The 26,916-nt window shown below is 45.5% G+C and overlaps 1 protein-coding gene across 1 annotated transcript in view; it reads right to left on the bottom strand.

Annotated features, from left to right (window-relative positions):
- The window catches only part of CCDC190 (coiled-coil domain containing 190), a 268,677-nt gene that overhangs the window by 36,239 nt on the left and 205,522 nt on the right, over nt 1-26,916 (bottom strand). Inside the window, exons 2-3 of the mRNA XM_040408771.1 lie at nt 1,427-1,618; nt 1,025-1,097 (exon numbers count right to left, since the gene is read on the bottom strand). Of these exons, the coding sequence (XP_040264705.1) occupies nt 1,025-1,097; nt 1,427-1,616 (263 nt within the window). The 5' untranslated portion in view covers nt 1,617-1,618. The remainder of the gene's footprint in view (nt 1-1,024; nt 1,098-1,426; nt 1,619-26,916) is intronic.

Below are 26,916 nucleotides of genomic sequence, written 5' to 3'. Positions count from 1 at the left end.
ATATATTCCCTGAACTTCTATTCATCAAAATAAAAGTTTTAAAGTTTTTGTTAGCACTTTCTGTCGCGGTTGGTGTTGCAGAAAGCTGGAACTTATAAATAAACATCCGACTGGCTTGATCCCAAACTAAGGAGCATATGGGTGAGCCCTATAAAACCCCTAAATCTCTCCCTGACTGCTATGCCCATGCAAAGGTCTTTGTGGTAGATGATTGCATGCCTTCGTACCTTATACTATGTGACACCTGAAAACCCCATAATAGTGAGGGGACACGACCACCGGCTCCCTGCACTTAATACGGACGGAGTCAGGGTCACCTACAATCAAGCCAGCAACGAAGCACAAATAAAGGAAACAGACTTATCTGAGGAATCAGGAGAAGCAGCCTCCAGCAGTGAACACAATCCAGGAAGAAGTATAAACCGCAAAGTGAGGCAGTATGGGAGGGAATATAAAGGGAGACAATCAGTGCAAATAGGGGACAGCTGGGAGAAGGATAGGAGATGAGAAATTGAAACCAAAACAAAGAACATCATACAACAGGTAGAGAAGAACGTCTGCCAGATCTTCTCACAGAGCTGGCGGTGACACTTTCCCTAGCGCCTGCTAATGTCTCTCCCTGGTCTAAGTATACTGGAAAATGGCTGAATCCAAGATGGCTGAGGCTATTTATAGGGCTGTGATATAACAAGGCTGACTGGCTGCTGATTGGCTGCATGCATGGCATTGTGGGTGATCCCTCGTTCCCAGAGTTCTTTGGTCCATGTCCTAACATATGCAGCAGCCATTTTAGTAAAAAAATACGATTCGTTACCACGAAGCGTGAGGAAATTCGGATTCGGTGCAAATTCTACTGTGTCAACTTCGATTCGCTTATCTCTAATTATTTTATTATATTTTTTTGGAGGCCGAGTCCTATAAATGTATGTAAATGTATATGATAAAAGTTAATAAAGGGAAAAAAGTTCTTTCCAGTGTATTCACAGTATCTCAATAACATGTATGTTAAAAAATGTAAACTCACCTTTTCCCAGAGTTTGTTGTTTGTGGAATGTCTGTTCTATTGTTTTTCACATTTGAGTTTTTTTTAACAGCAGCTGAAAGATATAATAAATATATTTACTTTAAATTGTGAATGTAAATACATTATATACTGTACATTAGAAAACATTTATCCCAGAAGAAAGCACTTCTCCATAATTAATATTGGTGGCAGAGCTTTCAAGTAGAGATAATACGGTTGTTAATGTCCTGTACCTACAGAGAAAAAAATATAATGGAAATATTTGTTCATCTTCTGTGTTTTGGCCCCACTTCTGTTTTTGCTTTACAAATACTTATGAAAAATACTGACCAAATGCTGACTGTGAAAGTGGCCCAAATGAGGAGAAATCATAGCTTTGTAATTTTATATTGAGTTTCTTACCTTGCTTGATCTTGATAAGATCTTTCTGTAATCGTTTTTGCTCTTTTACCATGTTGTTCATATGGTAATGCTGAGCTTCTTCAATTTCTTGAATACCGTTGCTGAGCCTTGCTTCTGCTCTCTTAGCTCCACGCCTTTCAGCTTCCCATTGCTTATCCATATTGTTACCAAAATGTCTTGAACGTTGCATCCCTTCAGTGAGATGATTTAAGACACCATATGAGTGATATATTAGTCTGTACATATGTCTTATGTATTAAACATGTGAACTGGAAATGGGTAGCAAGAAAGGTAAGTCTTTATCTTTAAATACTATGTACACCTTTGGGGGCAATTTTTTATTATAGCATTGTACTTATTTTGAGCTAAAAATATATATTTTTTTCATTTGGTCTTTATTAAAAATGCTCTATTAGCTGCCTGTGGATTTTCTGTCTTTCATTATCTGGGGAGCAGATGTACTCCTTATCTCTGCTCTCTAACCACATAAACATTCATTAAAGCTCTATCCTTATCTCTAAACTACTGAGAGGTCATAAACACTTATTTAAGTCACATTCTTATCAGTAAGATAAGGGTTATTAGATGACAGGCACTAAGTGATAGTGAAAGTACCAGTGACATAGTTAGAAAAACAGTTAAAATATTGAGCCATTCTGTCACAAAAGGTTAAGAAAAAAATCTAACAGGAGAAAAATCCAGCTTCCCAAGAAAAGTTATAATCTTTAACCGCCTCCGGACCACCTAACGCAGGATCGCGTTCTGGAAGCGGCAGCCCTGCGCACAGTCACGCATATATGCGTCATCTCGCGAGACGCGAGATTTCGCTCAAAGCCGGCCCGCGCATGCGCATCGCGGGCTGGCAAAAATTAAAGAAGTATTTCGTCACCAGCCTGCCAGCCAATGATCGTTGCTGGCAGGCTGGCGATTTTCAAAAAATCAAATCACAAGCCATCTAACACATTATATTTGTAAATATGATGTGTTAAATGGCTTGTCTGCTCCTCTGCTGGTCCTTTTCGTCGGTTGGTTCCAGCAGAGGAGCAGACATCACAGTGAGTAGCCACCAAACACTACACTTAGCTCCAGATCACCCCCCATCACCCCAATTAACCCCTTGATCGCCCCTGTCAATCACCTAGTGAAAGGAAAAAAGTGATCAGTGTAAACTGTCACTTTTTTTTTTCACTGGTATTGACTGATAGGTTTTAGGATAGTTTAGGCCCCATTGGTTAGGTAGTTTAGCGTCAGTTAGCGCCCAGCCCACCACACCGCAGTCACTGATTCGCTGATTAGCGTATCGCTAATCAGCATTTGTACTTTTATAGTATCTGTAAGTGATCAAAACTGATCACAGTCAGATCTATAATTGTATTAGTGTCACTTTAGCTCGCCCTCCACCCAAAACGCAGTGTTTGCCCGATCAGGCCTGATTGGTCGCCCACACGTGCGTTCACCCACACCCGCCCCGCCGCAGTGACAAAAAAAAAATATTTTTTTGATCACTGCACAATCACTTTCCAAGCGCTGCGGCGATAAAAAAAATCAGTTTTGATATTTTTTATCAATCGCAGCGGCCTCCGGTACTTCGCTAGCCTCCCCTTTGTAAGACAGGCTTGCTTTTTTTCTTGGGTAGTCTCAGGGAATACCCCTAAATTTAGTAGTCCAAATGTCAAACAGGGGGTATTCTTCTGAAGAGGCCTACAGGATTCTGACCCAGTCGGGTCAGAATATGAACCTGTAGAAAGCAGTGGCAGTCTGACCCAAAGTTCGGACGAGGAGGTTGAGGTCCCTGATAGCACCAGGCGTACCCGGCCCCGTGTCGCTAGACCACAGGTTGCGCAGGATCCGCTTCAAGAGTAGCAGAGTGGGGCTGGCGCTGTCGGATCACGTGGTGAGGCATACAACAGCAGCGCAGCCCTCCCTGGACATAGTACCAGCACTGCCGTACAACATGGTGAAGTAGCGAGCACCAGAAGGGCAGTTGAAGCTGGTACGGTGGCACGTGCAATAGTTACCCCGTCGCAGCCAGGCCCGTAGACCCCCTAGAGTCCCTGAGGTGCTGGCAAATCCTGATTGGCAGTCCCCAACTTCAGCCGCACCTGCAGTTCCCCCTTTCACCGCCCAGTCTGGAGTTCGGGTTGAGACAGCTCAGATCGGTTCGGCCCTGGGATTTTTTGAGCTGTTCTTGACTGCGGAGCTCTTGGACTTAGTCGTGGCAGAAACAAATCGGTATGCCACTCAATTTATATCCGCCAACCCGGGAAGCTTTTATGCCCAGCCTTTCCGGTGGAAACCAGTCCAAGTTTCCGAAATTAAAATTTTTCTGGGCCTTCTCCTGAACATGGGTCTAACCAAAAAGCATGAATTGCGGTCATATTGGTCCATGAACCCAATTCATCACATGCCCATGTTCTCTGCTGCTATGTCCAGGGCACGATTTGAGGCCATCCTGCGTTTCCTGCACTTTAGCGACAACACCACCTCCCGTCCCAGAGGCAACCCAGCTTTTGATCGGCTCCACAAAATTCGGCCCCTCATAGACCACTTCAACCAGAAATTTGCAGATTTGTATACCCCAGAGCAAAACATCTGCGTAGACGAGTCCCTAATACATTTTACCGGGCGCCTTGGCTTCAAACAATACATCCCAAGCAAGCGAGCCCGGTATGGGGTCAAATTGTATAAGCTCTGTGAAAGGGCCACAGGCTATACCCACAAATTTCGGATCTATGAGGGAAAAGATCAGACCCTGGAGCCGGTCGGTTGCCCTGACTACCTGGGGAGCAGTGGGAAGACAGTCTGGGACTTGGTGTCACCCTTATTTGGCAAGGGGTACCATCTTTATGTGGTCAATTTCTACACAAGTGTGGCCCTCTTCAGGCATTTGTTCCTAGAACAGATTGGCTGCTGTGGCACCGCGCGAACTAGTCGCGTGGGCTTCCCCCAACGGCTCGTTACCACCCGTCTTGCAAGGGGGGAGAGGGCTGCCTTGTGTAACAAAGAACTGCTCGCGGTGAAATGGAGAGACAAGCGTGACGTTTATATGCCCTCCTCCATTCACGCAAACACGACAATACAAATTGAGCGAGCAACCCGTGTCATTGAAAAGCCCCTCTGTGTCCACGACTATAATTTGCTCATGGGAGGGGTGGACTTCACTGACCAGATGTTGTCTCCGTATTTAGTTTCCCGACGCACCAGACGCTGGTATAAGAAGGTGTCTGTATATTTAATTCAATTGGCTGCATATAATAGTTTTGTTCTCTACAGTAAGGCTGGGAGAACACGATACTTCCTCAAATTTCAGGAAGAGATCATCGAGAACCTCCTGTATCCAGAAGGTTCCGTGCCCCCATCCACCAGTGTAGTTAGCCGTCTACAAGAGCGACATTTCCCCAGTGTCGTTGCCGGTACCTCAACCCAACCGCCACCCCGAAAAAGATGTCGTGTCTGTAGCAGGAGTGGAATAAGGCGTGACACCCGCTATTTCTGTCCTGACTGCCCTGACCACCCTGCCCTATGCTTTGGAGAGTGTTTCCGGAAGTACCACACACAGGTACACTTAGCATAGGGATTGCATCTCACAGGACAGGTACACAGGGCTATTAGGGCCCTTTCTCTCACAGCTGCTGCAAACCTCTCCTTTCACCTGGGATAAAGTGCATAATGTACTTCGCCACATCTTTGGGCGATTTGCGCTTTGCACATTGTCCCATGGGGAAGGAGAGGTTTGTCCTATAAAAGGTAAAAAAAAAAAAAAAACACCAGTAAGCAAAAAAGTTAACTTTCAGTTCAAAAAGTAAAAAAAAAGTTTATATGTTCTGTTCAAAAGTTATTATAAAGTTAATAAAATTTATTGCGTTGTGGCCTGGTTTTTTCTTTTTTACCTTCCAGGTGGACCAACCGATCGACTAGCTGCAGCACTGATGTGCATTCTGACAGAAGCTGTCACGGCTGTATGTGGGCAACAATAGTAATACACAGTACAGAGCTACTGACTGGACCCAGAACTAGGGAGGATAACGGGTGACCCCTGTCCGACCCTCAACGCTCTCCCTATTCTGCTAAAGCACATGCCCGGATCCAAATGGCGGAAAGAGGCATGCCCACGTGCCTAAGACTAATGACCACTGTAACCCCTACAATAGTGGAAGGGGCACGGCCACCAGTGCCCTACTCAGTATATGGAGGGAACCGTGGCCACCTCAGATCCAGTCAGAAAATAAACAGGAACACAACAATGTCTGCACACTTAGCTGACGGTGTTGCAGCCGCAGAGAAGACGGATCCAAGGACAGGCTGGCAATATCCGGAGTGCTAGCTGCAGCAGAACACAGGTCCAGTGAACTGATAGCTACAAGTGAAGAAACTAAAGCCAGAGCTACAACTGAAGTGAGAAGTATAATCCACATCCTATCATAGGAGGAGGGGTGATATAAAGAGAGGAAAATCAAACACATGAAGGACAGCTGTGGTGAAAGAAACCAAAAGTAAACAGAGTAGTGAGAACTCCTCCCAGCTCTAGTAGTGACATCATCACAGGGGTGGAGAAACAGAGCTGTGAGAACGTCCCAAAGCTCTGGTAGTGACAGTACCCCCCCCCTCTACGGGTGGACTCCGGACACCCAGGACCCACCTTCTCAGGATGAGCCCTATGAAATGCCCTGATGAGGCGAGTGGCTTTAATGTCCGACACCGGAACCCACATCCTCTCCTCAGGACCATAACCCTTCCAATGAACGAGGTACTGAAGAGAACCGCGGACCATGCGAGAGTCCACAATTCTGGAAACCTCAAACTCCAGATTGCCATCAACCAAAATCGGAGGAGGAGGCAAAGAGGAGGGTACCGTGGGCTGGACATATGGTTTTAAGAGAGATCTGTGAAATACATTATGTATCTTCCAAACCCGTGGAAGATCAAGACGGAAGGCAACAGGATTGATGACTGACAAGATTTTATAAGGCCCAATAAACTTGGGACCCAATTTCCAGGAGGGAACCTTCAACTTAATGTTTCTAGTAGACAACCACACCAGATCCCCCACATTCAGGTCCGGACCAGGCACACGTCTCTTATCAGCCACACGCTTATACCTCTCACTCATCTTTTTAAGATTACCCTGAATCTTTTGCCAAATGGTAGACAAAGACGAGGAAAATCTCTCCTCCTCAGGTAAACCAGAAAGAGCCCCTCCCGAGAATGTCCCAAACTGTGGATGGAACCCATATGCACCAAAGAATGGTGACTTATCAGAAGATTCCTGACGACGGTTGTTCAGAGCAAACTCAGCAAGAGGGAGAAATGAACACCAATCCTCCTGGTTCTCTGAAACAAAACAGCGCAAATATGTCTCCAGATTCTGATTGAGGCGCTCAGTCTGACCATTCGACTGCGGATGAAAAGCAGAAGAGAAGGACAGCCGAACCCCCAGGCGAGAACAGAAAGCCTTCCAGAACCTGGACACAAACTGCGTGCCTCTATCGGAAACAATATCAGAGGGAATGCCGTGCAATTTAACAATATGGTCGACAAAAGCTTGCGCCAACGTTTTAGCATTAGGTAAACCAGGGAAAGGTACGAAATGAGCCATCTTGCTAAAACGGTCCACCACCACCAGGATCACCGACTTCCCCGAGGAACGAGGAAGATCCGTGATAAAGTCCATGGACAGGTGTGTCCAAGGACGGGAAGGAATGGGTAACGGGAGAAGGGAACCTGAAGGCCGTGAACGAGGGACCTTAGCGCGAGCGCATGTCTCACAAGCAGCCACAAAACCCTCCACCGACTTACGAAGAGCCGGCCACCAAAATCTCCGAGCAATGAGATCCACTGTGGCTCTACTCCCGGGGTGACCAGCAAGAACCGTATCATGATGCTCCTTAAAGAGTTTGTGACGTAGCTCAGGAGGCACGAACAACTTCCCAGAAGGACAACGGGCAGGTGTCTCAGTCTGGGCAGCCTGGACCTCGGCCTCCAAATCGGAATATAGAGCAGAAACAACTACCCCCTCCGCCAAAATGGGACCCGGGTCCTCGGAGTTTCCTCCTCCCGGAAAACAGCGAGAGAGAGCATCAGCCTTCACATTTTTTATCCCAGGTCGGAATGTAACAACAAAATTGAATCTGGAGAAGAACAGAGACCATCTGGCCTGTCTCGGATTCATACGCCTGGCCGACTCCAAGTATGCCAGATTCTTATGGTCGGTAAAAACGGTGATAGGGTGCCTGGCCCCCTCCAACCAATGGCGCCATTCCTCGAAAGCCAACTTGATGGCCAACAACTCCCTATCGCCCACATCATAGTTTCTCTCTGCCGGGGAGAGTTTTTTAGAGAAAAAGGCACAGGGTCGCCACTTGGCAGGGGAAGGGCCCTGGGACAAAACCGCACCCACACCCACCTCGGAAGCATCCACCTCAACAATAAAAGGTAAGGAAACATCGGGATGCACCAAGACGGGAGCAGACGCAAAATTCTCTTTAATCTTAGAAAAGGCTGCAAGCGCCTCCTCCGACCAAGAGGAAAAATCCGCCCCCTTTTTTGTCATGTCAGTGAGGGGTTTGACAACAGAGGAATAATTCAAAATGAACTTTCTGTAATAGTTCGCAAAACCCAGAAAGCGCATCAATGCCTTCTGATTCTCAGGAAGCTCCCACTCAAGTACAGCACGGACCTTCTCGGGATCCATGCGAAAACCAGAAGCAGAGAGGAGAAAACCCAGAAATTGAATCTCCGATACCATAAAAAGACATTTCTCCAGCTTGGCGTACAATTTATTTTCCCGCAGAATCTGCAGAACCTGAAAAAGATGATCCTGATGGGTCTGAACATCAGGGGAAAAAATCAAAATATCATCAAGATACACCAATACAAATTTCCCCATTAAATGATAGAAAATACTATTAACAAAATGCTGAAAGACGGCCGGAGCATTCATCAGGCCGAAAGGCATAACGAGATTCTCGAAATGCCCGTCAGGGGTATTAAAGGCCGTTTTCCATTCATCCCCCTCTCTGACCCTGACCAGGTTGTACGCGCCTCTCAAATCCAATTTGGAAAACACCTTGGCCCCAACAATTTGATTGAAGAGGTCCGGGATCAGAGGAAGGGGATAGGGATCGCGAATCGTGATACGGTTCAGCTCCCTAAAATCTAGGCAAGGTCTCAGAGAGCCATCTTTCTTTTTAACAAAAAAAAAACCCGCGGCCACAGGTGACTTTGAGGGACGAATATGCCCCTTTTCGAGACTCTCGGAGATGTAAGTTCGCATAGCGATTCTTTCCGGTTGTGAGAGATTGTAGAGGCGTGCTTTTGGCAGCTTGGCGCCGGGAATGAGGTTAATGGGACAGTCAAACTCCCGGTGAGGAGGTAGCTCCTGAACACCGCTCTCGGAAAACACGTCCGAGAAATCAGAGAGAAATGATGGCACCGTTTTAGTAGTCACCTCTGCAAAAGTCGCTGTGAGACAATTCTCTCTACAAAAGTCACTCCACTCATTTATTTGCCTTCCTTGCCAATCAATAGTGGGGTTATGTCTAGTGAGCCAGGGTAACCCCAAAACTAGAGGAGACGGCAATCCGTTAAGGACAAAACAAGATATATCCTCCACATGAGTGTCACCTACAGCTAGCCGGATATTGTGAACAATGCCTTTCAGAGATCTCTGTGAGAGTGGAGCAGAGTCAATAGCAAAAACAGGTATATCTTTATCTAATGTGCAAACCTGAAAACCATGCATGGCTACAAATTGAGTGTCAATAAGATTGACGGCCGCTCCACTATCGACAAAAATCTCACAAGAAATGACTTTGCTCTCTAGCGCCACCCTGGCAGACAGGAGAAAACGGGAACTGCAGGTCAGAGGAAAAGCATCAAATCCTACATCAACTTTGCCCAAAGTAGCAGATGAAGCAGAACTTGATGATTTACCTTTTGAGATTTTTCTCTTATTATCGCTCTTAGTACGGTTCAAGAATCTCCTAGATGGACAAACATTTGCCAAATGACCTATGCCCCCACAACAAAAACAGACCATACTCTGAGGACTAAATCCTCTTTTATCAGGGGCAAGTCGAGCTAGCTGCATGGGCTCCTCCTCAGAGGGGAGCGAGACAGGATGAGGCCCCTGCACACTGAATGAGTCCGCACCACTTCCCCTAGACTGACAATGGCTGGACAGAGAGGTCTCGTTTCTTTCTCTTAGACGCCTGTCAAGGCGTACCGCCAATGACATGGCAGACTCTAAGGACGTTGGTCTCTCATGGAAAGCAAACGCATCTTTTAATCTCTCCGAGAGACCATGACAGAACTGACTCCGGAGTGCAGCATCATTCCAACCCGAATCAGCTGCCCATCTCCGAAATTCAGAACAATAAAGCTCCGCAGACCGTTTGTTCTGGCATAAAACACGTAGGTTAGATTCGGCCAGAGCAACACGATCCGGGTCATCATAAATCTGCCCCAGGGCCACAAAAAATCCCTCCACGGATCGAAGGGAGGGATCCCCTGATGGCAGCGAAAAAGCCCAAGTCTGAGCATTACCCCTGAGCAGGGAGATGACAATCCTCACCCTCTGCTCTTGATTACCAGAAGAGTGAGGACACAAGCAAAAATGGAGTTTGCATGCCTCTCTGAAACGAACAAAATTCTCACTGCCCCCGGAGAACGTCTCCGGAAGTGAGACCTTTGGCTCGCAACAGACTCCATGAGCCGGAGCAGGGCCCAATGCTTGAAGCTGAGTCATAGATTGACGGAGATCCGCTACTTCCAAAGAAAGACCCTGCATGCGGTCAACCAGGCCAGAAAGCGGATCCATGTCAAAAAAGGACGGTTTTGGTGGATTATAATGTCACGGCTGTATGTGGGCAACAATAGTAATACACAGTACAGAGCTACTGACTGGACCCAGAACTAGGGAGGATAACGGGTGACCCCTGTCCGACCCTCAACGCTCTCCCTATTCTGCTAAAGCACATGCCCGGATCCAAATGGCGGAAAGAGGCATGCCCACGTGCCTAAGACTAATGACCACTGTAACCCCTACAATAGTGGAAGGGGCACGGCCACCAGTGCCCTACTCAGTATATGGAGGGAACCGTGGCCACCTCAGATCCAGTCAGAAAATAAACAGGAACACAACAATGTCTGCACACTTAGCTGACGGTGTTGCAGCCGCAGAGAAGACGGATCCAAGGACAGGCTGGCAATATCCGGAGTGCTAGCTGCAGCAGAACACAGGTCCAGTGAACTGATAGCTACAAGTGAAGAAACTAAAGCCAGAGCTACAACTGAAGTGAGAAGTATAATCCACATCCTATCATAGGAGGAGGGGTGATATAAAGAGAGGAAAATCAAACACATGAAGGACAGCTGTGGTGAAAGAAACCAAAAGTAAACAGAGTAGTGAGAACTCCTCCCAGCTCTAGTAGTGACATCATCACAGGGGTGGAGAAACAGAGCTGTGAGAACGTCCCAAAGCTCTGGTAGTGACAGAAGCATTGTGCTGCTGTCAGATTACACACAAGTTGGTGTATGCGGCGCTGCAAGACGAGATTTCTCCTCTGCAGTAAAAGATACGTTTGCCTAGACATATGAGCTGAGGAGGCGGCGGTGTTCATATGCTTTGGCAAACACTTTGTATATATAAAAAAAATAAAAAATCCCGGCAATGATTTATTCATCCACATCGATTGATGTGAATGGAGAAATCTGGTTTGCCAGGGCATACGGGCTAAGTGGATATGGATGTTGGGCGGAGCTCCTATGTCCTGGCAGACGCCTTTCCCCTCCTTTTTTTTTTGGCAGAGATTTTTTCATCCACATTGATCGATGCGAATGAAGAAATCTGTGCCGTTCATTTTTTCTTTCAGCCCAGAGACTGAACGAAAAAAAAAAATCTCATTACCCGTATGCACAATATAAGGAGAATAGCAGAAACTCCTAATGCTGGCCATACATGTAATGATTGCGGAGACCCTCAAATGCCAGGGCAGTACAAACACCCCACAAATAACACCATTTTGGAAAGAAGACACCCCAAGGTATTCGCTGAGGGGCATATTGAGTGCATGAAAGATTGAAATTTTTGTCTCAAGTTAGCAGAAAGGGAGACTTTGTGAGAAAAAAACAAAAAAAATCAATTTCTGCTAACTTGTGCCCAAAATTATTTTTTTCTATGAACTCGCCCTGCCCCTCATTGAATACCTTGGGGTGTCTTCTTTCCAAAATGGGGTCACATGTGGGGTATTTATACTGCCCTTGCTTTTTAGGGCCCCTAAAGCGTGAGAAGAAGTCTGGGATCCAAATGTCTAAAAATGCCCTCCTAAAAGGAATTTGGGCACCTTTGCACCTTTGCGCATCTAGGCTGCAAAAAAGTGTCACACATGTGGTATCGCCGTACTCAGGAGAAGTTGGGGAATGTATACCCATGCTGGGTGAGAGAAATATCTTGGTCAAATGCCAATTTTGTATAAAAAAATTGGAAAAGTTGTCTTTTGCCGAGATATTTCTCTCACCCAGCATGGGTATATGTAAAATGACACCCCAAAACACATTGCCCAACTTCTCCTGAGTACGGCAATACCACATGTGTGACACTTTTTTGCAGCCTAGGTGTGACAAAAAATAAAAACTTCCATGAACTCACTATGCCCATCACGAAATACCTTGGGATGTCTTCTTTCCAAAATGGGGTCACTTGTGGGGTAGTTATACTGCCCTGGCATTCTAGGGGCCCTAATGTGTGGTAAGTAGTTTGAAATCAAAATCTGTAAAAAATGGCCGGTGAAATCCTAAAGGTGCTCTTTGGAATGTGGGCCCCTTTGCCCACCTAGGCTGCAAAAAAGTGTCACACATGTGGTATTGCCGTATTTAGAAGAAGTTGGGCAATGTGTTTTGGGGTGTCATTTTACATATACCCATGCTGGGTGAGATAAATATCTTGGTCAAATGCCAACTTTGTATAAAAAAATGGGAAAAGTTGTCTTTTGCCAAGATATTTCTCTCAACCAGCATGGGTATATGTAAAATGACACCCCAAAACACATTGCCCAACTTCTCCTGAGTAAGGCAATACCACATGTGTGACACTTTTTTGCAGCCTAGGTGGGCAAAGGGGCCCACATTCCAAAGAGCACCTTTCAGATTTCACCGGCCATTTTTTACAGATTTTGATTTCAAACTACTTTGCATGCATTTGGGCCCCTAAAATGCCAGGGCAGTATAACTACCCCACAAGTGACCCCATTTTGGAAAGAAGACACCCCAAGGTATTTCGTGATGGGCATAGTGAGTTCATGGAAGTTTTTATTTTTTGTCACAAGTTAGTGGAATATGAGACTTTGTAAGAAAAAAAAAAAAAAAATCATCATTTTCCGCTAACTTGTGACAAAAAATAAAAAGTTCTATGAACTCACTATGCTCATCAGCGAATACCTTAGGGTGTCTACTTTCCAAAATGGGGTCATTTGTGGGGTGTTTGCACTGTCTGGCCATTGTAGAACCTCAGGAAACATGACAGGTGCTCAGAAATTCAGAGCTACTTCAAAATGCGGAAATTCACATTTTTGTACCATAGTTTGTAAACGCTATAACTTTTACCCAAACCATTTTTTTTTTTACCCAAACATTTTTTTTTTTATCAAAGACATGTAGAACAATAAATTTAGAGAACAATTTATATATGGATGTCGTTTTTTTTGCAAAATTTTACAACTGAAAGTGAAAAATGACATTTTTTTGCCCAAAAATCTTTAAATTTCGATTAATAACAAAAAAAGTAAAAATGTCAGCAGCAATGAAATACCACCAAATGAAAGCTCTATTAGTGAGAAGAAAAGGAGGTAAAATTCATTTGGGTGGTAAGTTGCATGACCGAGCAATAAACGGTGAAAGTAGTGTAGTGCAGAAGTGTAAAAAGTGGCCTGGTCATTAAAGGTGTTTAAGCTATGGGGGCTGAAGTGGTTAATACATACGTGCCTTAAAAGCCGACATGCAATACATACATGTCTATGCGTTTTGGATCACAAAAATGTGGACCCTTATTCATGACATGGTCATGAGTAGGGGTCCACATTTTTGTGATCCGAAACGCATAGACATGTATGTATTGCATGTCGGCTTTTAAGGCACGTATGTATTAAAGATTATCACTTTTCTTGGGAAGCTGGATTTTTCTCCTGTTTGATTTTTTGCATTTGCCGCTTGGTTCCTGACATCTATCCGCGCCTCTCATGAATTTTGAACAGCCGGGTGAGCACTGCAATCTGACTTTGTTTGTATCTAATATTTTTAAGAAAGGCCAATTGAAAATATGATTTTAAGCCAAAAATTAGTAAAATGCAATCATAAACAAAAATTGCCTCCAACGGTGTGCATAACCTTTAAGTAAATACAGTGTCAGTGCCAGATAACTTCTTTCATGTTGTAGCTGGAAAATTCCAAAAATTGTACAGCCATATTGTTCTTATAGATGCTATTTAGACATCTGCACAGGGCCGGTGCAAGGATTTTTGCCGCCCTAGGCAAGATAAAAATTGACGCCCCCCCTTATCAGATAATCTGCCCATATCATGACATCACATATGTTCCACCCCTTTCTCAGCTTTTAAATAAAAAGAACTGCTAGGTTTCCCTTAGGGTTAATCCAGCTTCTTGTAGCTGTCTTTTTTTGCGGAACGGAATTGCGGACCCATACATTTCTATGGGGCCGCATGACGTGCGGCCCCAATCCGGAATTGCGGATCCGCAATTCCGATCCGGAAAAAAATAGAACATGTCCTATTCTTGTCTGCAATAGCGGACAAGAATAGGCATATTCTGTTAGTGCCGGCAATGTGCGGTCCGCAAAATGCGGAACGCACATTGCTGCTGTCCGTGTTTTGCGGATCCGTGGATCCGCAAAACACACATGGATGTGTGAATGGACCCTAAATGTGAGGTAAATTAGTTTCCAATGTAGTATTAATAACTAAACAATTACATAATAAACATATTGCATTGTCTACTTACCACCAGGACAATAAGATGATCTGCTCTCTGGCTGCAGTCTGGCTCTGGGGACTCCCTTGTCACTCTCTTCTCCCCCACTCCCTCCCTTGTCACTCTCATTATTCCCCCCCGGCACCCCCCTCCCTTGTCACTCTCATTATTCCACCCCCCCTCCCTTGTCACTCTCATTATTCCCCCCCCCTCCCTTGTCACTCTCATTATTCCACCCCCCCTCCCTTGTCACTCTCATTATTCCCTCCCTCCCCCCCTCCCTTGTCACTCTCATTATTCCCTCCCTCCCCCCCTCCCTTGTCACTCTCATTATTCCCCCCCCTCCCTTGTCACTCTCATTATTCCCCCCCTCCCTTGTCACTCTCATTATTCCCCCCTCCCTTGTCACTCTCATTATTCCCCCCCTCCCTTGTCAATGTCATTATTCCCCCCCCCTCCCTTGTCAATGTCATTATTCCCCCCCCCTCCCTTGCCAATGTCATTATTCCCTACCCTCCCTTGTCAATGTCATTATTTCCCCCCCTTGTCAATGTCATTAGTCCCCCCACACACACACCTCTAATGTAGCGTGGCCGAGCTCTCTTCGGTCCGCGGTACAGGAGCATTTGTTTCCTGTACCCGGCCGGACTGACAGGAAGTGCACACTAAGTGAGCACTTCCTGTCAGTCCGGCCGGGTACAGGAAACAAAAGCTCCTGTACCGCGGACCGAAGAGAGCTCGGCCACGCTACATTAACAAAAGCACAGAGCTGACACACAGCAGGCGCAGGCTGCGCAGCAATGAGCCGGCGTCCGGAGATTCAAATTAGAGCGGCAAGCGCTCAGGACTCTGTCCTGAGCGCTTGCCGCTCTAATTTGAATCTCCGGCCCCGCAGCATGAGGGGCGCCGCCGGCCGAACTTATATAACCAATTATTTTTTTTTACACCGCAACGGGCGCCCCCTGCTAAATGGCGCCCTAGGCAACTGCCTAAGTCGCCTTACTGGTGGCGCCGGCCCTGCATCTGCATGACTTCATACTTTGCAAGTAAGAGATTTATAAAACTGAATGTTTTCAATTGACAGAGATCATGTAACCCATATATGACCCGATTCCTCAGCTTTAGGCCTCATGCACACGACCGTTGTTTTATTCCGTGTCCGTTTTTTGTGATTTTCTGGGGACCTATTGATTTTCAATGGGTCCGTTGAAAACTCGGCTAATGCTCTGTAGTGTGCTTCCTCACTTCCCCACAAAACAGGAACACTCTTCTCCTCTGGATCCATAACTGTTCTCCAGAAATCTAGTAACTATAATCTGTGATATTATTAAACCCCAGAAACACATCCAGGCCCCTTTTGAACAGTTCCATAGTCTCACAGCTCTTACAGTAAATAATCCTCTTCTATGTTTGTGTAGAAACTTTCTTTCCTCTAATCACACTGAATGTCACTTTGTCACAGTCCTGGATATACACTGCGTGCAGAATTATTAGGCAAATGAGTATTTTGACCACATCATCCTCTTTATGCATGTTGTCTTACTCCAAGCTGTATAGGCTCGAAAGCCTACTACCAATTAAGCATATTAGGTGATGTGCATCTCTGTAATGAGAAGGGGTGTGGTCTAATGACATCAACACACTATATTAGGTGTGCATAATTATTAGGCAACTTCCTTTCCTTTGGCAAAATGGGTCAAAAGAAGGACTTGACAGGCTCAGAAAAGTCAAAAATAGTGAGATATCTTGCAGAGGGATGCAGCACTCTTAAAATTGCAAAGCTTCTAAAACGTGATCATCGAAAAATCAAGCGTTTCATTCAAAATAGTCAACAGGGTCGCAAGAAGCGTGTGGAAAAACCAAGGCGCAAAATAACTGCCCATGAACTGAGAAAAGTCAAGCGTGCAGCTGCCAAGATGCCACTTGCCACCAGTTTGGCCATATTTCAGAGCTGCAACATCACTGGAGTGCCCAAAAGCACAAGGTGTGCAATACTCAGAGACATGGCCAAGGTAAGAAAGGCTGAAAGACGACCACCACTGAACAAGACACACAAGCTGAAACGTCAAGACTGGGCCAAGAAATATCTCAAGACTGATTTTTCTAAGGTTTTATGGACTGATGAAATGAGAGTGAGTCTTGATGGGCCAGATGGATGGGCCCGTGGCTGGATTGGTAAAGGGCAGAGAGCTCCAGTCCGACTCAGACGCCAGCAAGGTGGAGGTGGAGTACTGGTTTGGGCTGGTATCATCAAAGATGAGCTTGTGGGGCCTTTTCGGGTTGAGGATGGAGTCAAGCTCAACTCCCAGTCCTACTGCCAGTTTCTGGAAGACACCTTCTTCAAGCAGTGGTACAGGAAGAAGTCTGCATCCTTCAAGAAAAACATGATTTTCATGCAGGACAATGCTCCATCACACGCGTCCAAGTACTCCACAGCGTGGCTGGCAAGAAAGGGTGTAAAAGAAGAAAATCTAATGACATGGCCTCCTTGTTCACCTGATCTGAACCCCATTGAGAACCTGTGGTCCATCATCAAATGTGAGATTTACAAGGAGGGAAAACAGTACACCTCATTAGGACCCCAACTATTCTAACAGTTATCCTTTATCCTGTGGATAGGGGATAACTTAATGTAATCAGAATACCCCTTTAAGTTTGCTGTCCACTAAAACTGCTAAGTCCTTTTCCATGTCAATGATACCCAGTGTTTTCCCATTTAGTGTGTATGGTTGACTTGCATCATTCCTTCCCATGTGAATAACCTTTAATTTATCACTGTGAAAGAGAACCTGTCACATTGAACATGATTTATGAGCTGAAGGCAGCATGTTATAGAGCAGGAGGAGCTGAGCAGGTTATTTTATGGTTTTCTGGAAAAAGATTCAGTATTATTTGTAAGTATTTCATTTAAATCCTTGCTCATTCTGTGTTTTGAAGTCAAGGAGGCAGTCCTATTAGTGATTGACAACTATTCCTGTATGCACAGTAATAGAAGGAAGGCTGTCAATCACTGATGGGACCACCTCCTTGACTTCAAAGCCCAGACTGAGCAGGAATTTAAAAGAATGGAATACACATTTTACTGATTTTCCCCTCCCACAAAACTACATATCAGTCTGCTCAGCTCATCATGGTAGCATAGTTTATAAGGCTGAAAAAAAGACATCTGTCCATCCAGTTCAGCCTGTTATCCTGTGAAGTAGAAGCCAATTTTCATCACTTTAGGGGGGGGGGGAATCCTTCCCGACTCCAGTCAGGCAATCAGAATAACTCCCTGAATCAACGACCCATCTCTAGTAACTATAATCTATAATATTATTACACTCCAGAAATACATCGAGGCCCCTCTTGAATTCATTTATTGTACTCACAATCACCACCTCCTCAGGCAGAGAGTTCCATAGTCTCAATGCTCTTACAGTAAAGAATCCTCTTGTATGTCTGTGGACAAACATTCTTTCCTCCAGGTGCAGAGGATGTCCCCTCGTCACAGTCCTGGGGATAAATATATGTTGGGAGAGATCTCTGTACTGACCCCTGATATATTTATACATACTGTAGTTATTAGATCTCCCCTTAGTCATCTTTTTTCTAAAGTGAATAACCCTAATTTGGATAATCTTTGTGGATACTGTAGTCCACCCATTCCAGTTATTACTTTAGTTGCCCTTCTCTGAACCCTCTCCAGCTCTGCTATGTCTGCCTTGTTCACAGGAGCCCATAACTGTACACAGTACTCCATGTGTGGTCTGACCAGTGACTTGTAAAGTGGTAGGACTATGTTCTCATCACGGGCATCTATACCTCTTTTGATGCAACCCATTACCTTATTGGCCTTGGCAACAGCTGCCTGACAATGGTTTCTATAGCTGATTTTTTTGATCATTAAAATTCCTAGGTACTTTTCCATGTCAGTGTTGCCCAGTCTTTTACCATTGGTGACTTGCATTATTCCTACCCATGTGCATAACTTTACATTTGTCAGTGTTAAACCTCATCTGCCACTTTTCTGCCCAAGCCTCCAATCTATCCAGATCCATCTGTAGCAGTATACTGTCCTCTTCTGTGTTAATTACTTTACACAGTTTAGTGTCATCTGCAAAAATTGATATTTTACTGTGCAAGCCTTCTACAAGATCATTAATAAATATATTGAAGAGATTAGGGCCCAATACTGACCCCTGTGGTACTGTCACGAGGGTGTCAAGACCCACGCCTGACTCCGTTATACCCGGGGTCAGGAAGTCACAGCGGTTGGCTGCTCGCTCTTTGTAAGATATGGCTGTTCCTTATGGTAGCTTTCTGGGTTTGCTTTGCAACCCTTTCTGGCTCACTCAGGGATCCGTAGCTCCTTCTCCTAAGCTGTTCCTTGTCCAGCACTCCCAACCTCCTTATATTCCCCTCTCACACTTCTCTGGTTGCCAGATATAGAGCTTCCTGCCTGGACTTCTATACTGACCCACTGGAGCTGTGTTGCTGCGTTCTCTGGTAGTTGGTCCAGAACGTTACCCTCCAGATCCCTGTTGGACCTTTGTGGTCTGCTGTGGTCGCCCACCTGGGTGTATGTGTTTGTCTGTATTGTCTGTCCTCTCCCTGGTGTTTCCCTCTTAGTGTCAGTGGTGCAGACTAGCGATCCCACCGGCCCATTCACTATCTAGGAAAGCCAGGGTTTAGGCACGTGATCGCCGCACGGGTGAGGAACCCGTCTAGGGACGTCAGGGCAGTCAGGTGCCACCCGCAAGGTGAGTCAGGGGTCACCACCTTTCCCTCTCCATTGGGCAGGGCTTTCCCTTTTCCCTCCCTGTGCGTGACGCCGGTCATTACATTATATCTGGCCCTTATTTTGTGTAGGTAAAAAAATAAATAAAAAAATAATAATATTTTTTACCTACTTAGAATCCAGTATGGATCCAATTGCTGCTCTGTCCAAACACTTTCATGGCCTGTCTTTGGAGGTGGCAGGATTGAAGGCGTTGGTCCTCCAGCAACAGCAGCAATTACAACTGACCGCAAGCCCAGCGGTTGCTACTGGTAACCAGGTTGTTGCGGAACCCAAGGTCCCTCTCCCTGACATATTTTCTGGGGGAAGGGACAAGTTTTTGACATTCCGTGAGGCCTGTAAATTATATTTTAAACTGCGCCCTTACTCCTCTGGTAATGAAGAACAGCGGGTGGGGGTTGTTATTTCCCTGCTGCAGGGGGACCCGCAGTCCTGGGCATTCTCTTTACCCTCTGATTCCCAGGCTCTTCGGTCAGTGGATGAGTTTTTCGGGGCCTTGGGTCTCATATATGACGACCCTGACCGAGTCCCACTGGCTGAATCAAGTTTACGGAGACTCCTACAAGGAGAGCGGCCGGTAGAGGAGTATTGCTCTGACTTCCGTAGGTGGGCTACGGATACCCAATGGAACGACCCGGCTCTCAGAAGTCAGTTCTGCTCTGGGTTATCCGAAAGGGTTAAGGATGTGCTTGCAATTTATGAGACCCCCTTTTCCCTTGATGCGGTTATGTCCCTTTCTATCCGAATAGATAGACGCCTTAGGGACAGGTTGAAAAAACCGGAGCAATTGGTAACCCCTCCCAAGCAGCAGTTAGTCTGTACGGACTTAGACAAGCCTATGCAGCTAGGAGGAACTACTCGTCAGGTTCGTCCTCCTGAGGCTCGCCGTAGGCGTGGGGTTTGTTTTTTTTGTGGGGAGAGGGGTCATTTCATTAATGTCTGTCCTTCTTTCCTCAGAAACAAAAGACCGTCGGAAAACTACTAACCCCAGGCTGTGTGGAGGATGTCAGCCGGGGAGTATATGTTTCGTCCATACGTAAATCGCAATTTGTGTTGCCAGCAGTTATTGTTTTTGGTGTTAAGACGGAGACTATTTCTTTCTTTCTAGACAGTGGAGCAGGGGTAAATTTGATAGATGGCCATTTTGCCCGCACTATGGGTTTGTCTCTCTGTACGCTACAGAGACCTATTCCCATATTCGCTATTGATTCTGCTCCTCTGTCTCAGAGAAACCTCACCCACATTGTTCATAATTTACACCTTCGGGTAGGGGACCACCATAACGAGATGCTTTCATGTTATGTTCTGGAGGGGCTTCCCACTCCGGTAGTGCTGGGCCTTCCCTGGTTGGTAGCGCACAATCCAGTGGTGGATTGGCAGGCCAGGGAGATATCGGAGTGGAGTGAGCATTGCAGAGAAAATTGCTTAAATAGCAATTGCTTAGTCGCCTCCATAACTACCCTACCTACATTTATTTCGGACTTTGAGGACGTTTTTTCTGAAAAGGGTTGTCAGAAGTTACCACCTCACCGTCCTTATGATTGCCCGGTTAACCTTATTCCCGGCGCAAAATTACCCAAGACCAGGTTATATAATCTTTTGGGTCCAGAGAGACAAGCCATGAAGGATTATATCTCCGAGAGCTTGGCTAAAGGATACATCAGACCCTCTTCTTCACCCGTGGCAGCAGGGTTTTTTTTCGTTAAAAAGAAAGATGGGGGACTGCGTCCTTGCCTAGATTTTCGCGAATTAAATCGGATAACCATCCGAGACCCATACCCTCTTCCTCTCATTCCTGACCTGTTTAACCAGATTGCGGGTGCTAGGTGGTTCTCCAAACTTGATCTTAGGGGGGCCTACAATCTGATTCGTATCAACGAGGGGGATGACTGGAAGACAGCTTTTAACACCCCTGAGGGGCATTATGAAAATCTAGTTATGCCTTTCGGTCTGACCAATGCTCCTGCCGTCTTTCAACATTTCATAATAATAACATTTTTAGTCATCTAATCGGCAGGTTTGTGGTAATATACCTAGATGATATTTTAATTTATTTGTCTGATCTGAGAACACATGAGGTGCATGTCAGACAAGTACTGCAGGTCCTACGGACGAATGAATTATATGCTAAAATTGAAAAATGTGTCTTCGCCGTTCAGGAGATACAATTCCTAGGTTATTTTTTATCTTCGTCAGGTTTCCGTATGGATCCTAGGAAGGTCCAGGCAATTTTAGATTGGGATCTTCCTGAGAACCTCAAAGCTCTGCAACGGTTCTTGGGCTTCGCAAATTTCTATAGGAAATTCATTAAAAATTATTCAGTTATTGTAAAACCCCTTACTGACATGACTAGAAAGGGGACTGATTTTTCTAAATGGTCTGACGCCGCTAAAGTTGCTTTTTCCTCTCTAAAAGAGAGGTTTACCTCGGCACCTGTACTAGTCCAACCTGATGTCTCTCAGACTTTTATTGTTGAAGTCGATGCGTCAGAGGTGGGAGTGGGGGCGGTGCTGTCTCAGGGTCCGTCTCCTGGCAAATGGCGTCCTTGTGCTTTCTTTTCTAAAAAACTATCTACAGCAGAAAAGAACTACGATATTGGCAATAGGGAACTATTAGCTATTAAACTAGCGTTTGAAGAATGGCGTCACTTTTTAGAGGGGGCAGTCCACCCCATCACTGTGATTACGGACCACAAAAATCTTCTGTACCTCGAATCAGCTAAGCGTCTCACCCCTAGACAGGCTAGGTGGTCGCTATTTTTTACCAGGTTTAACTTTGTTATTACCTATCGTCCTGGGGCAAAGAATACCAAGGCTGATGCACTATCTCGTTGTTTCCGTGGAGGGGGTAATGTGAGTGATCCGGTACCCATTCTTCAAAGAGGAGTGGTTGTTTCTGCGGTACACTCTGCTCTGGAGGGGAAGGTGTTAGAGGCCCAGGGGGGCGCCCCGGTCTCTTGCCCCTCAGAGAAATTGTTTGTACCGTTGAACCTGCGTTTCCAACTATTAAAGGAACATCATAATTCTGCACTTGCTGGGCACCCGGGTAGTAAAGCAACCTTGGAGCTATTGTCTCATCGTTTTTGGTGGCCAAGGTTGCGTCAGGATGTATTGGATTTTGTGTCTTCTTGTTCTACCTGTGCGCGCGCAAAAGTTTCACATACACGTCCTGCAGGGTCTCTATTACCACTCGTCATTCCCAATAGACCATGGACACATCTGTCAATGGATTTTTATCACTGAGTTACCTTTGTCTGCGGGGAAAACAGTTATTTTGGTAGTAGTGGACAGGTTTAGCAAAATGGTACACTTCATTGCGTTACCCGCACTACCTAATGCTAAGACTCTTGCTCAGGTATTCGTCAGTGAAATCGTGACGCTTCACGGGGTCCCTTCCGATGTTGTTTTGGATCGGGGTACCCAGTTTATTTCTAAATTTTGGAAAGCTTTTTGTTCCTGTTTGGGGGTACACTTGTCCTTTTCCTCAGCTTTCCATCCTCAGTCGAATGGACAGACTGAGCGTACCAACCAAAACCTGGAGACATATCTAAGATGTTTTGTGTCTGAAAACCAAGAGTTGTGGTCATCATATTTACCGTTAGCTGAGTTTGCCATAAATAATCGTCGTCAGGAATCCACTGGCAAGTCACCATTTCTTGGTGCATATGGTTTTCATCCCCAATTCTGTACTTTCAAAGAGGGGGGGTCTTCTGGGGTTCCCGAAGAGGAACGGTTTTCGTCATCTCTTTCATCGGTATGGCAGAAGGTGCAAGCTAACTTGAAAAATATGGGAGGTAAATACAAATGTAAGGCTGATAAGAGACGGTCGCCAGGTCCGGACCTAGGAGTGAATGACTATGTGTGGTTGTCTACTAGGAATATTAAATTAAAGGTTCCCTCTTGGAAACTGGGTCCTAGGTTCATTGGCCCTTACAAAATTGTAGCCATCATCAACCCCGTGGCTTTTCGCCTGAAGCTACTTCAGACTTTTAAAATCCATAACGTCTTTCATAAGTCGTTACTCAAAAAATATGTTCCACCTCTAGAACCGTCGCCGCTGCCACCCCCTCCTGTTGTTGTGGATGGTAATCTAGAATTTTAGATATCCAAAATTGTTAATTCTCGTCGGGTCCGCCGCTCTCTTCAATATCTAGTGCATTGGAGAGGTTACGGTCCCGAGGAAAGAATGTGGGTTCCTGCGTCTGAGGTAAACGCTGACAGGCTAGTTCGGGCTTTTCATGCCTCTCATCCTGAGAGACCTAGTCCTGAGTGTCCGGAGGCCCCTCGTAGAGAGGGGGGTACTGTCACAAGGGTGTCAAGACCCACGCCTGACTACGTTATACCCGGGGTCAGGAAGTCACAGCGGTTGGCTGCGCGCTCTATGTAAGATAGGGCTGTTCCTTATGGTAGCTTTCTGGGTTTGCTTTGCAACCCTTTCTGGCTCACTCAGGGATCCGTAGCTCCTTCTCCTAAGCTGTTCCTTGTCCAGCACTCCCAACCTCCTTATATTCCCCTCTCACACTTCTCTGGTTGCCAGATATAGAGCTTCCTGCCTGAACTTCTATACTGACCCTCTGGAGCTGTGTTGCTGCGTTCTCTGGTAGTTGGTCCAGAACGTTACCCTCCGGATCCCTGTTGGACCTTTTGTGGTCTGCTGTGGTCGCCCACCTGGGTGTATGTGTGTGTCTGTATTGTCTGTCCTCTCCCTGGTGTTTCCCTCTTAGTGTCAGTGGTGCGGACTAGCGATCCCACCGGCCCGTTCACTATCTAGGGCTCATTCTAGGGAAAGCCAGGGTTTAGGCACGTGATCGCCGCACGGGTGAGGAACCCGTCTAGGGACGTCAGGGCAGTCAGGTGCCAGCCGCAAGGGGAGTCAGGGGTCACCACCTTTCCCTCTCCCTTGGGCAGGGCTTTCCCTTTTCCCTCCCTGTGCGTGACGCCGGTACCCCACTAGTGACAGTGACCCAAATTGAGTGTTTACCGTTAATAACTACAAGGGCTTTTTTTCTGGCGGAACGCACCGGAACGGCGTTCCGCCACCTTTTGACATCGCAGCCTGCGATGTATCAGCGGGGAGGGACTGGGAGCAGATACGTTCACTGTGCTCCGGCCCTGCAGCTCCAGTAGAGACTTATAAAATGTGTAATTAAATGATTAATGATTCATGCTGCCCCCGCTGTAGTATAACGTTCAATATATTGTACTCACAGGGCTACTGTTATCGTAATGCAGGCCCGCTGGGCAGACGAGCGGCAGCCGCTCGTCTGCCCGGCCAGCCTGCATTACGATAACAGTGTTTGGGCAAATTTGGAATTTTTTTACTCCATTTTACCAGTGTCATGAAGTACAATATGTGACGAAAAAACAATCTCAAAATGGCCTGGATAAGTCAAAGCGTTTTAAAGTTATCACCACATAAAGTGACACTGGTCAGATTAGCAAAAAATGGCCTGGTCCTTAAGGTGAAAATGAGCCCGGTCCCTAAGGGGTTAAAGCCAGATTTGTCTCAGCTTGGATTCAAGGATCCCAAATCTTTAGAAATTGGTCAGGGTTCACCTAGCAGCATAGGTAATTTTATACAGTGATAGGTCATTATTAACCCCTTCCCGACCAGTGGCGTACTAGTACGGCGCTGGCCGGGTCTTTAAAAATTGCACCCGCTCCTGAGCAGAGCGGGCGCCAAAGCCACGGTATGCATGCTGTTGCTTATAGCACACTCCCACGGCTAATGTCCGCAACCAGCAGTAATGCCGATCGTGGACATTTAACCCCTCAGATGCTGTGGTCAATCCTGACCGCGGCATCTGAGCGTGCGAAACAAAGGAAGCGCGCGCTTTCGTTGATGCTCCTGCTTACCCGTGCGGTGATTAGAAGAGCTGGAGCTTGTGTGCAGCAGCCCCGTCTTTGTGAATGACAGGAGGCTGCTGCATAGTATTTCCTATGAAGCCCTTGCTTGTAATAGGGCTCCATACGAAACTAGCAATTTTCTCATAGACTCCAGTGCTAATGCATTGGGGTCTATGAGAATAGCAATCTAATGATTGCTTGTTATAGTTTCCCCATGGGAACTATAAAAAAAAATGTAAAAAAAAACAAACATTCAAATTCAAACCACCCCCCTTTCCCCAACATAAAAATAAAAGAACTAAAATAAATACACATAATGGGTATCACCATTTGCGAAAAAGCCCATAGTATAAATATATCTTCCCCATACTTCAAACAGCAAAACGGAAAAAAGCATCAAAATGGCCGATTCCCCGTATTTGGTCGCTTCATTTTCTACAAAAATATTAAATAAAAGTGATCAAAAAGTGCACAAAATGAGCCCCCATACAGCTCCGTACACATAATTCTAAAAAAGTTATAGGAGTCAAAATATGGCAATGAAAAAATATAACTTTTTTTCCAACTTCTTTACTATTTTATCAATACGCAAGAAAAACTATACATATACGGTATCGCTGGATTCATACTGACCTGTAGAATGAAAGTTACTAGTCAGTTTTATCGTACATCGAATGTCATAAATAAAAAACTCGTAAAACTGTGGCGGAACTGCTTTTTTTTTTTTGCAATTTCGCCCCATTTGGAATATTTTTCCAGCTTCCCACTACATCATATGCAATCTTAAATGGTGGCATTGGAAAGTACAACTTGTCCTGCAAAAAACAAGCCCTCATACGGCTATGTGAACAGAAAAGTAAAAAAGTTATGGCTCTTGGAAGGCAGGGAGCCAAAACAAAAACGCAAAAACTAAAAAAAACTCCATGGTAGAAAGGGTTAATCAATTGTACCCATTGGGGTACTGTGGGACAGCAGAAATATATTTCATGGTAGGAACAAACTTAAGTTAAGTAAATTTTCTAATATCACAATGAACTACAATGCTTAGATATACAAATTGCTCAACTAACAGGAGCTTTGATTTAGGAGAGATACTATCTGAAGTTATATTATGAAATTATTATTATTATCCACTAAGCATAGGCTAGATTTACTCCAATTAACTCGGAGAACAGAATATCCACCAAACTCGTTCACTACATCTTAGAGAGCCTCCAAGGACTCCTTCCACCTTAGGTCTGCTAGATAAACCAACATATCATCCGCGTAGAGAGATAACTTCTCAGTAATTCCATCCACATCCCAGCCTTTTATCCTCAAATTCTTATTAACTATATTGGAACAATGGTTCTATAAACAGGGCGAAAAGCACAGAAGACAGTGAACATCCCTGTCTAGACCCTCGTTGAAGAGAAAAAGGTTCAGAGAGATATCCATTGACTCAGACTTGGGTCATAGGGGCGCGGTATAACATACCAAACCAAGTAAAAAGTGTCAGAATACTTAATACCACAGTTTTGGATGTTTCCATTCTAGTCAGAAAGGCAAGGTCCTTCCATTTTTTCCTTTCTAAAAAAACAACCCGTTTTCATGCTAACAGTTTTTTGTTTTCTGTTTATTCAGTAAGATAGAAAGTAGAGGTGGGACGACAAATCCGTCAAATCCACGAATCCCTCGAATCTTACTGGATTCAAAGTATTCGTGGACTCGAATCCCGACCTCATTTACAAAATTTGAAACCGACAAATCCCGGGACAGCGATACAGATGCCTTGCCTGTGCTGCAGCAGGAGAGGGAGATTAGTGTCTGCTGGGACTCAAACCCACGACCTTCTGTATCAGAAGCAAGGCACTTACCCACACAGCTATAAGAGCTGCATAGCT

The sequence above is a fragment of the Bufo bufo genome, chromosome 9 (genome assembly GCF_905171765.1).
Source record: "Bufo bufo chromosome 9, aBufBuf1.1, whole genome shotgun sequence".
Taxonomy (NCBI): domain Eukaryota; kingdom Metazoa; phylum Chordata; class Amphibia; order Anura; family Bufonidae; genus Bufo; species Bufo bufo.
The sequence above is the reverse complement of the archived record's forward strand: the minus strand, read 5'-3'. Positions and strand labels throughout refer to the sequence as shown.